The 12,650-nt window shown below is 47.0% G+C and overlaps 1 protein-coding gene across 1 annotated transcript in view; it reads right to left on the bottom strand.

Annotated features, from left to right (window-relative positions):
- LOC147712646 (protein phosphatase 1H-like) overlaps nucleotides 1-12,650 on the bottom strand; it is a 207,839-nt gene that overhangs the window by 63,224 nt on the left and 131,965 nt on the right. The window contains exon 4 of the mRNA XM_086923340.1: nucleotides 7,023-7,135. Within this exon, the coding sequence (XP_086779466.1) occupies nucleotides 7,023-7,135 (113 nt within the window). The remainder of the gene's footprint in view (nucleotides 1-7,022; nucleotides 7,136-12,650) is intronic.

Raw genomic sequence — 12,650 nt, 5'->3', positions numbered from 1 at the left:
AATCTTTATTCCATCATTTGTGAGCGGTTGTGCCTTTTAAGTGATGCTTAATTCATTTATCAAATGTCCTGAAGAATTGCGCTCTAGGGATCCTAGGGAAGGAACTTTCCTCAATAGTGCAACGTGTGCCCTTAGTATTCCCTCCTGTCGATTCCTCTGCAGCTGTTTAAGCGTGGAAACTGCTGTCAGTAGTTTGTAGTGGAATGTTATCAGAATATATGCTGCTGGCATCACTTGTGTGTGCTAGGATCCGAGATGCTGTGCATCGGTCTCTATAACAAAAGTTTGTTGCCAATCCACACCACCCAAATCTCATATTAACTTCTTGATTCAAATTCTTGTGCCAGGAACAACATACGCACACCCAACTAAGCAGAGATCATAGGACAATGATCCACTTAGGAGGCCTCTACCTTTATGTAGCCCATTTTTGTGGCCTGCAGCTGAGCACCCATTCAGGGAATGCAACCTGGGTGTCTACTGACAGTGCTTTAGTGCAAATGGAAAGAATTAACTAAGCGTGGCCCAACCTTCTCAAAGATGGAGTCCAAAGATGTGGCCAAATACATGCCCTACAGGGAACCATCCACAGTCAACTCAGCTTCTGGGCCTATCACCACTCTGGCTCACCTGACTGTACTAACAGAGCAGCCACTGCATCCCTTCCACCCAAATAGACAGATCATGTCCCACAACTATATTCGAAAATCAGAAACTCAGCAGACAAAGCCTCTTTGGAAAAGGAGCAACGAGCAACCACCCCTCTTCACTATGCCAGCGAGATTAGGGAAAACCTCACCAGAGACACCAACATCACCACCTGGTGCCGGAGTAACCTCTGCCAGTCAGCTAAACTCAGTAAGCCTCAATTATTGAAAACAGGGGTGCAGGCCACCCTTTCCACTGTTTTTGCCTAAAACATTTCTTTTTTCTGATGATTCCTATTACTAGCAGTGCCCCCCCCCCCCTTTTATATGTCAAATTAGAAGTCTTGTGATGTCAGATTATCTGGATTGCTAACAATTCAGCCTCTGTTGTGCAGTGTATAAGAGTTGTTTCCTGTCCACCATCTTGACAATTGAATTTGATTATAATGCCTTATTCAGTTAAGTTCATTTTTATCTCGATGGCTTCCATCTGCTATATCCTATTTCACATTGAGCTCTTGAACTGTTTCCTGGCGAAATCCTCACGTTGTCAAAATACATTTCCATTACACAGCTTTAACATCACATCCAAAAATCACAAAACTCCCTTGAAAAGGAAAGGACTCACGAAGTGCCTAACAAGATGCCCCACAACTCTTATCTTTTATAATCCTCTTCATTGTTTGTTGTCTTTCTAATTACTGCAAATCTTTGACAGTTGATTGATTCGATTGTGCCTTTATATAAACATGCACTGTCTTCTTGTATTCAATTGCATATTGTTAAGAAAACGTATTCCCAGTCTGGAAACGCTTCTGATTAACGTATCCCTGCTTCTTCTCCCTCTGTTTCATACTTCTATCCTTTTCCTGTCACCCTTCCCTTTTCCTATGTTCCAATACTTTTATAAATTACTATGTGATGCATTCTTGGTTGACCTCTGCTCATATCAGGTTGCTGGGCTACACCCTAAATAATAATAAAGTAAATAAAAGAATCCGGCACCGCCATTCCAAATCCGGTGCATGCAATGCTGATGAAACGAGTTGAGGTACCTCTGGTGAAAGAATCTGCACTCTTTAGTAATCAGAACAACATAATGACTCCTCGGTTCCTCATACATCATGTGGGGAATATCCACAACGTGTTAAAAAATTGCCCTCACTTAGAAGCATTGAGTATTTCATCAGGCCCGGACTGGCCGTTGCAGGCACCAGGCAATCCCCCGGTGCCCCGCAAGGGTGGGGGCTGGTTTTGGGCCCCTGGGGCCGTTTTTGTTACAGGGACGATTTTGCAGCATAGCTGCAAAATCGGCCCTGTAACAAAATCGGCCGAAAACCGGCCCCGCCAAAGAGCTCGGTCGCACCCCCAGGGGCAGTGGCGTCACTAGGGTTGGTGTCACCCGGTGCGGGTAACTCATGGTGTCACCCCCTTACGACTTACCGCATGGACCGAGTCCGCTCCATGTCCGCCAGTGGACACAGATGGCAAATTCCCAGAGTACTGACATGACCACCACAGCATTTTCATGAAAAGTTACGGCTGGCCAATCAGAACGTCAATTACGGCAGTACCATACCTGGTTTTGCAGTACCTCATTGGCTGACTGGAAAAAATGCTCCCTCAGCAAGTAATTTTTTATTTTTAGTGCATAACGGTCCAGATATCAATACCTTTTCTGAAAAATGTACCCCTTCATAAGCACACCAAGGACTTATTTCAACAAATATTTCTTAAAACTACTAAACAGATTTACCATACGTAATAGCATTCTTTCTGCGTAAAATCCTAACTTCTGCCAAGTTGTTTTTTTCAGTATCAGAGAACAGTTTCCAATGGGAATTAAAATGGAAAATCGTTGTTTTAGACTTCCCTTTTTTTCTTGTACCAGTACCACATTTAACAGATCAGTGGGAAACCTTCTAAGAAAGAGCCAAAGCAAGAGAGCTTGTTTTTTTGGAACATTTCGTGCAGTCACACATAAATAATGTAGCGAACACCACCTCTGAAATAAGTCATGATTTGGGATCGCTCCTTGACACGTCTCTTTAAAGCTGAAGCTCTCCTTTTTAGTTCGAGCTAGCGAATGCAGCGTAGCTGCTTGGCTAACGAAACTCTATTGCTGGCGCTTTCTGTCCCCAAGGAAGACATGAGGAGGCACGCACGGACAGGAGATTGCACGCGTACGGACAGCATGCACATCTCCTGCCCCAGAGGCTGACAGCGCGCGCATCGCGCGCTTTCACTTTCCCTCCCTCCCCATTTAAGAACTGGGACATTCCACGGCCACAGCTTGTATGTAGAAGGCGCCGTGCTTTGTTTCACCACAGCGCTCATCAGCCATTAGCTGCTCGCAATGGAAGGTTCTACTTTCCAGTCCCTTCTGTTCGACTGTCCGTAATAATGCTTCACACTTGGGTGTTAAAATGTCTCAGTAATTACCCACGGTTTGGGAACCTATTGTGTTTATACTACTAGAACGGTACGAATGCAATTGTGCGAAGCAACAAGTGGGATTAGTCTGGCGGTGCATCAAAGATCTTTCGCCGCACGTTAACTCATGCTCACAATTGAGGTTATTATTTCTCCTTTGTGCCGTCTATGTGCAACTTTAAATACTATTCATAATCTTACGATGCGTTATAGCTCCTGTCCTTCTACCCTCGCAAAGGCGCTACCGGACGGCCTTGGTATACTGGTATTTACCGCTGCTGTTCAAAGCTGAGGGCTCTTTTGTTCAATTTGGGTCCCAGAGTTTCTGTTCTAATCCCGTCTCTCACTGCTGGAAACAGTGATCACGAAAGGCATCAGAACTCAGTGTCCAGTTGAGTTACATCTTTTCAGATGGCCTTTTTTTAGAGGAGGGGATTTAGAGTCCAACCCCCCAAGATGTGCTACATAATTCATAGCCCCTATCCATCCCCAAAAACATCTTCTGATGACGGTCTGCGCATGAGTAATATGTCTCTAACAATTTACAGTGCCTTCCTGCGAAGCCGTCAGGGAAAAAGAGGCCACCCAAACTGTGATTTGGTGAGAGGGTAGAAATGCCTTCACTCATCTCCTGGTATATTCATGAAAATGCAGAACAGTGGGACATGTGTCTGGGTACTGCTTCAAGTGCGTGGCAGCGTGAGGGTACACACAGCTCGGTCTCCCTTGGCATTTATCTCAGAGTCAGCCAGTGCCACCAGATGAAAACTCTCGTCTTGTGGGCGCACAATGTCATATGCTTCTGTGTGCAATATATCGAAAACGTGTTTTACTTCTCAGAATCCTTCCCAATAAACCTTTCCCCAACTTCTCTGGTGAGGTACCCTGCAGGAAGTTAATTTATCTACGACTCGCCCTGATAGCCTGCCCCTGACTAAGCCTTGGCCTGTTTCTCCTGGGGGGCAGTGGGTTTTTCCAGCCAGTGTCCAGCTGATCAAGACAGGAGGCTGAGGCCGAAATTCAGTGTGATCGAGGTGGGAAAGGCAAATATAAAAATCTTCAATAAATAAATATGCTGTCGCCAAGGCTTTGACCAGGCTGGTAAGCGCGCACGTGTGCGTGTGAGTATCACCTTTGTGCATGTGTTTGAGCACTGACACATTGGTGAAGAGAGGGGACCTCGGCACAGGGGGGCACTAACTGCTGGGGTCTGTAGGACGCAGGTAAGTGTCGAGGTGCCAGGCAGGCAATGTTACAAGCAGGATTACTCTGTGTTTCACTAACACATTTGGCTGTTGAGGTGTTGACTGCGCTGCCCCTGGTTGGCATGAATGGCTCATGTCAGTGAGCTGAGGGGGCACTACGTTTCTGGGTTGGGGTTGGGCACGGACAGCCTTGAAAAGAGGGAAAGCAAAAGCCGAACCAAGCAAAGATGTAAATCAGAAAACAAATGTCATAAAAAATACGATAAAGAATCACAAATGTAAAATATATATTTTTCAACCTGTCTTGGTGTTTCCATAAAGTGCATACAATCTTCTCACTGATTTGAGTAACATTTATTTAAAGTAATGCTTTTTTTTAAACTTGAAACATTCAAGATTACCCCCATGCCCGGGATACATTGGCGCAAGTTACGCAAAATGCCAACCTGTCATGTCCTCTTTCTATGTAAGCAATAATATTGCTAAATGTGAAACAAGATGTTATAGGTACTGTATAGAGGTGAGGTTTGTGTAGTGTAGACTCCGTAGAGTCACATCCATCTCTCTTCTTTAAAACACCAAGCAGGACCAGCTTTAGCATGTGCCAGCGGAGCCCACGCCCAGGGCGCCGACCTCCAGAAAGGTGCTGAAACTTCAAAAAGATAAGGACCTCTTTTTCTTCCCTTAGTTCAATATCCTTTGGTTCTCAACCCCCAGAAAGTGTACAGCAGATATGTAAGGCGAAATATACGCTCAATGATGACTTTCTCGCTGTTTTAAAGCATCTCTGGGTATATCTGACCTGGGGGGGGCATTACCCAAGACCAAGTTTACAAACCCTTGATTGATTGATTCTTCGAGTGATCCGAGGCAGAGACTGATCCGGAACTGCCCCCTCGCCTAGCGCCTTGAGGCCCTCACGGGTGAGTAGTGCGCTTTACAAATCTTTGTTTATAGCACTGTGTGTGTGACTGTCTGTCTCTTCTTGGGCCGGCCTTGGGGACTTTCTGGGAGTAATGCGATTGCCTCGATCTGAATCTGATTGTGTGCCTACACTGCCAAATTTCTAACTTTAATGAGTTCATTCATAAATTATATATTTCTCTCTCACCGTGGCGTGGCCGACTGCCTCCGGACCCAAGAAGTTAATCCTGTCCCAAATTTGAAGGGGAGACGACGGCGCTCCGCTCGCGATATCAAAGAAGATGGTTCCAGTTGACCACATTATTTCTTTATTCTAGCAGCCACCACACGCACTCCCCTGCCTGCACTGCAGCGCTGCCATCACGTCTCCTCCCTGGCACATGACCGCGACGCGTCAGAGGAGCACAGCGCGCGGGGGCTGTCCCCGGGCCGTCATTGGTAGCGCTAAAGATTGACGGCCCTGGGACCCACAAACTGAGTACGCTGCGCATCCGCATCGCACCAGCATCGTCACATAATCAGACCAGTGCGTGCGTGGCGACGTGCTGCAGTACACACTCACTGCACTGACTGCAGAGTATTTTAATTTTGTGAGCAGCTGCGCAACTGTGCACCGTGGCGTACACTTTTGGCGGCTTGCACAATGCACTATAAAAAAAGCACTGGCAGCAGAGCAGAGGTGAGAGGCTGAGTCTGCACTGGTGTCACCCTATGATGGGGTGACACCCGGTGCGGTCCGCACCCCCGCACCCCCCTAGTGACGCCACTGCCCAGGGGGCCGGCTGAGCACTTTACCAGGGCCGGTTTTGGTTCTCAGTCCGGCCCTTCTGCCATGTGATATTTGGCAGTGGTGCCGTACACACGCAGCCTGCGAGGTCGATGGCCGGTATGCCCGTAGCGGGCACCAGGCATTTCCCTGGTGGGCCACAAGGTTGGGGGCCGGTTTTAGGCCCCTGGAAGGCGTTTTTGTTACCAAGGGCCGGCAATATTGCCCCCTGTAACAAAATTGTCAGCAACCGGCCCTGCAAACAGCTCATCCGCACCCCCCTCTTCCCCTCTTGGGGGCCGGTCGAGCACTGTGCCAGGGCTGGTTTTGGTTACCAGTCCGGCCCTGCATTTCACCACTATGTACAGACAGTGGTCCTCTAGTTCTGGATTGCTAAGTGTTTCAGGTTCATTGGTGTTTGCGTGGAGGAGGCATTGCCTTCTTGAGGTTGGTTCTCTTAAGTGTCAATATCACACACCTTCCTTCACACCCATAGGAGATACCCACAAAAACTGCACACCAAGGTCACAGGCGATGCTTTCCCTCCTGCAGGACCTGCGTTTGAAAACAGCTACAACAAAGGAGAGTGGCCCTGTCTCTTTGTGAATAGCTGGATTTGAGCGCTGTGAAAGACCAAGTATAGCACATTGAAACCCAGTGGCAAGGAGGAACACACATGGTAACTTTAAATGTGGATTCTAATGATAACATCATAAAGCTAGCCTTCTCTTCTCTAAAGAGGCCATGAAAAGTAGAATATGGAAGGGAGGTAAGATGCCTGCAATGCTTTATAATTATTTATTTCCATAGGATTAACTACAAGCGCCGGGCACATTAGAAGAAAGTTATAGTAGCACATGGAATCGAATTGGACATTTACATTTATACAACACAAATAAATGCAACACGGTTTTTTGATTAGCACAAGACACTGGACTCGTTTTCACATTTGTGGTTACAGCAGAAAGAGCGGAATTGCACAGAATATATTCCTCATCATATGTGAAAGTTCAATATACCACAGTTTCTCAAGTGTACACGTCGTACCTGCTGTCTCCCGCGTTTGCCACGTAGAGTTTCCCCAGGAGATACACCACCGCCATGGCGCAGCAGCCTCCCAGTATACTGTACTTCGACCTCTCCCGTTCAATGTGATCGTCCTGAAAAAACACATGGTTAAGGATGTGAGGCAGGCACACAGGATATGCAAAGCAATCACACAGAGTGTGCTGCAGGCAGCACCGAGGTGTAATAATACTGCTAGGAACTGCTGCTAGAGCGACCTCTTGTAGGGACTCAAAGCTGTGGGGGTTGTTCATGTTAACCCAGGCGGCGATGGAAGATGCTCGCAAGACCTGAAATAAGAATACTCCCTTGAAACAAAAATACACTAACTACAGGCCCACCCCTGAACCAAAAATGCACCATCATCTTATCCATAATATTAATAGACTGGTTGATAGTCTATCAAGAAACACTTCTGTGATTGCTCATGAAGAAGGGATGCTAAGTTAAACACCTCAAAGTTTATTTATTATGGGTGCTTTATGCAGCACCAAGAATGTCGCCTTCTGGCAGAAATAGACATAATTTCAGCGGATTCGAAGACCTCTTTAGATGCAGATTGCAGGAAGAGACCTATCAAGTGTTGTAACGGAGAGCATATTAAGGGCATACCTTAATATGAAATAAAAATGAAATAGCCTGACTCACAGACTCTTTATAAGGTGGACTTTGAGGCGTTTTCCCGAGGTATATTTGTGGTAAACGTCATGCTTTAAATTAGACCTGGTTAGTGTCAGATCTAACTGTAAAGTGCCAAGAAGGAAATAAGAGAGCGGGAATAGGGAAGGAGCCCAGTGGATTGAATGGCCTTACCTGAAAACGGAGTGGTCTTTGCTTGCTTGCCTTCGACCTCAGTTTAGAAAGGAGGAAGTAAGATAGTAAATAAAATGCAAAAGCAACAAGGAGAAGGCAGGAGAGTTTCATTGCAAGAAACCAGGGATGGAGATGGTCGAAGAATGAAAGGGTCTGACAGAGAGATTTGGAATGGTAGACTCTAGAAATTTGCCCAAGCCACCCAGGAAGAGCAAGGTAACCATTCCTACAACATAGGCTAGCACACAGCTACGAGCAACATGCAGGCACACATACTGCTCACACAACACAGGAAAGAGCAGATACGACCAAACAACGAACAAGCAGTCGTTAGTGGCCAGACGCCCACCAGACAGGAAGAAGGAAGGACAGGTATTGTGGCCCAGAACCCCTGACTAGACATGCCCAATGTAGTGATTGTAGTGTCTGTAAATTCACAGTTGAAGGAATATTTCATTTTTTGTAACCTCAAGGTTGAGTTAAAACAGTTCTCAAATTGTAACACAAGCAATGTGATCTATGCTATTTCATGCCCTTGCAACAAAATATACATCGGGCAAACCACCCAAAAAGTGCAGATCTGGATTTTCCAGCATCGAAGTCGAATTCGTTGCAAGACACCGAATGCCTCTCTTGTGGAACATTTCTCAGATGTAGGACAAAGTGGAGATGACAGAAGATGGACTGTGATCAGCGTGATCAGACCCCCACCAAGAGGAGCAGATATTAGCCAACTCTCGAACAAAGAAGAGCTCAAGTGGATCCTGTGGACTGGCAGCATCAGTCTAAACAGACTTGAAGACTGGACAGCCTTACTGTAATTGTCTTATCTGACACTGTCAACTTAATATTCTCTCCTGCCCTTTGTTACCTTTCCTAATTTCCATTGACAGAGATGCACCCAAGTTTTAACTGCTTTTTAACCGTTTCTTAAATGGTTGTTAAGTCCTACAGTTCTTTCGATAAATTCTACATCCGCAACTTTAGTTATCAGTTGGTTAATGCCATAATGAAAATGCCTGGTTTCCAAATCACTCTTGTGGCTATTTCCATTGTTCTGATTGTCATTCATTTTTGCTTTGAATATGTTACATACCCACTAGGCTCAACTGATCTCACAAATTGATATTTTCATTGTATGATCACCAGATGCACGAAATAACGTGTTCGCTCCTAAAACTCAGGTTCCTCCGTTTGCCTACTATTAATTGTGCACCTCCACTCTAAGATGGCCACCTGATTTGTATTCATCCTGTCGAACCATGAGTAACGTCCTTCTTTTTGTTATGCAACTCTTATTTCTTCTTTATCTGTGGTGCCCCTAGTACTCACACAGTGTACTGTATATGCTACAATATGTCACTTCACTTCTGTGAATCCCATACTTATCGAGGTCTTTTCCGATTCCCCATTCAATTCAAATGTGTATAGTTTATACGTATTATACTGATTAAGATTTCAATACCCTCGGAGGGCGTGGCCAGCGACATGGTGGAGTAAGACGTGTTTCCACTAGGCTCCCAGTGCCCTGCTGTAATCCGTTGTTTTACTTGTGCCACATACTTCGAAAAACCTACCAATTTAGAGCCTGAGAGACCCGACACCTTTGCTGCCAGACCCGCCTGAAATCCTGCGGGAGAAAAGCTGAAATCAGCGCCGAAAAGGGGATTCCGGCTGGCGCAGCGGACCTGAGACAAGATGGCGACCGGGCCGGCCCCTTCGATCTGAAAGCGGCTCCGCCCGGGCCCCGAGGTCTGCACCCCCTTGGACCCTACACGTCCGCGAGACCCGCATCGGATCCCACCCCCCCTCCGACCCCCAGTGTCTGCTGCTTTGGGGGTCTACGGACGTCTGCAAAGATCTACGGAGGCCCGGAGGAGGATCTGCCACCCAGCCGGGGCCGAGGGAAAGAGGAGAGTGTGGCTCCGGAGGACGAACTACGGCAGGGCGGCCCTACGAGACCGGCGCCACGGGTAAGGAGGGGGACTGATTCAGTTTAGGGGCCTTGGGAGTGCACGCCCCCCACCCTCCCCCCGAGACTTCAGCGCCCGCGGTCCTGATTTGCACGCGGCCGCCCGGCCGGACTGCTGACTGCGGGAGGCCCCGGTGATGGACCGCTACTGGGCACTGCGGTGTCCCTACCCGCTAGGGCACAGCTTTCCAAACTGTGTGGCGCGACACATTACTGTGTCGCTCCCCATGCGTAGGTGTGTCGCGCTATCAGATTTATGAGGGCAGATTTATGAGAATAAGCAATATTTGCACTGCAGACAGCCTCCCACATTCCTAGTCACAAACAGACACCTCTCTGCCCCCTCCCTGCTGCATTCGTAAAGAGATTCATTTGACAGATAAGGGAAGCATTGCTCACCTCCCGAGAAGAGATTGCACAGACCTAATTGCAACTCAAGCCCATTGGCTGTGCTGGTGAGCCGGAGTGGAATGTGTGTCTGCCAGACAAGGCGCCGCTTCTGCAGCCCTGATCTGAGCCCCAGCTGAGCCATTCAGCCGGGCTCATTGGAATAATTGCCGGGTGCTCACACCACTCTGTGCTTGACAGAGCAGGGTCCGGCCAGGCCCTGTGGTGTCATCACAGTCACACTATCCTGCGCATTTGTGCCAACAAGTGTCAGATGACGGAGGTTTCCGAGGGAGTAGTAAAAAAAAGGGCATGATACAAGTCACAACTTTCATGTAGAACCTGATGAGGCAGTGAAAGTTGTCAAAGGCGAACGATACTGACGAGCCTGTGCGCCTGTTGTCTTCAGAACACATCTGGACCCTAAAACAAAGAATATATTCTCATACCTGGATCACTACGTGGATTGCAATCAAAGGGATAAGTTGTTGAATCCCTGAGGGTACAAATTCACAAGTTGAACTGCACTTCAGAATATTCATTGTGCTTTTTCTGTTTTACCATAAGGGTCATTCGTACTGCATTTAAAACCTATCGTTCTGATGATGGTCTTTGGATAAAACTTGTGAGACCGAAACGTCGACACATCAGTCTATGTCTACACTCTACATTTGACTTTCTGTTTATTTTTATAAGGAGTCAATTTCTATTTGATTTACAGACTGGACTGTTTTCTTATGTATTGATGGATTGATTTTGTCGTTTCCTTATACCTAAGATTTTTGTGCATCTATTTTTGATCATGAACCCTTGCAAAATTTGAATTTGATTTGAAGACAAAAATAATAAGCTTCTTTAAAAATAATTTCCTGTGTTGCTTCTTATTACTTTTTGAATTTCATTTGTTGAACAGACTTACCATTTTCTTTGGAGTATTTCCTCAGGGCTAGTGTGGTAGCTTTCATGAGGTCTTAAGCAAAAAATCAATAATTACAACAGCGACTGATTGTTTCAGTCGACAAGTCTCAAGTAATAAAGACTCTATTATACTATTTTTACAAAAACTTTTAAATAAATCCCTTGCTGGAACTTTTCCTTAACTACATATTGTCTGCCCGATCCCGCAAGGGTATATTGGGTTACCCACTCCTCTAATCATCCTGAGAGAGGCAAGAAAAAAGGGGGAACTCAGACTGGAAAATACCAATATTATGATCTTTCCGGTTTATAGCCAGGATGTGCAGAAACAACGCCGGTCTTATGACTCAGTTACGGCAAAGCTCCGCGATCTCCATATATCCTACATGCTGCTCTTTCCGGCAAAACTGAAGGTGCTATACAAAGGCAGGTCACTCTTCTTTCATCGCCCTGAGGAGGCCTGGCAGTGGCTGGAGGAACGACCGATGCTCCGCGAAGCAGAGGAGGAGGGTCGTAGGATCCGCTTCAAAATGGCGGCAGTTAACTTCCAGAGAAGCCCGCCTAAGACGCAAAGGTCCCATATCCCAAGAATGAAACGACACACACTCTCGCCGACAAATTCAGGAAGGCCCTCAACAATCAATGGTGAACACAACCGAGACGCGACCATGAGGGAGGATCCGGAGCCGGGGTCCAGATTCAGCAGCCTGGCTCGTCATACTGTCGAAGGGATGGAAGACACCGAAAATGATCATCTGTCGGACTTGGAGGGTTTGACAGTCCGCTCGCTCCATCTGCTGGTGGCAGCGATCGGAGAGATGGAACAGGAAGCGACTGGGGGAGCGGATGACCGTGAAATGGACACGCAAGATTCCCATTCGTAAAGAAGTATGGAACAGATATCCGTGACAGCAGTGCACCGCTGCAGAGGACACGCAAGTTACAACCACTACTCTCAGAGTATATTCTGACATTATTGTTGTTTGTTTGCCTTGTTACTGCCTCTAGTGGCCCACGGGGCCGGGGGTCCCCGTCCTGTAGTTGGCTAGACAATCGAGCCGGGGACAGCAACGGCTGAAGCCCTGGTGTCAGGCTAGTTGGGGGGGTCAGCGGGAGGGGGACAGACCTTTACCACCTGAAAGTCCTGTGCTTTATTGGTTACGAGTATGGGATGGACGGGAGGAGAAGGTGGGGAGGGGGTGGTGGGGTTTTGGGAAGTTCTAACAGTTTGGAGGTGGGGTTGTTGGGAGGGGGTGGGGGGGAAACGATTGGTTCGTTACTGTCATACTCATGGTTGCGACATTCTACTCTCATACACCAGGGATCACCCACATTACTGTGTTGATACCTCAGAATGGCAAGTACACTAGACACGCACTCCGCTGACCACCACAGTCTCAGCGTCCTGTCCTGGAATGTGAATGGGCTTGGTAATAAGGTTAAGAGAGGGTTGGTAAATGCCTACCTTAAAAGAATAGGACCAGATGTAATTTTCCTACAAGAGACGCACCTTAAGGGAT

Source organism: Lissotriton vulgaris, chromosome 5 (genome assembly GCF_964263255.1).
Source record: "Lissotriton vulgaris chromosome 5, aLisVul1.2, whole genome shotgun sequence".
Taxonomy (NCBI): domain Eukaryota; kingdom Metazoa; phylum Chordata; class Amphibia; order Caudata; family Salamandridae; genus Lissotriton; species Lissotriton vulgaris.
This window is presented reverse-complemented; position numbering and strand designations above follow the sequence as displayed.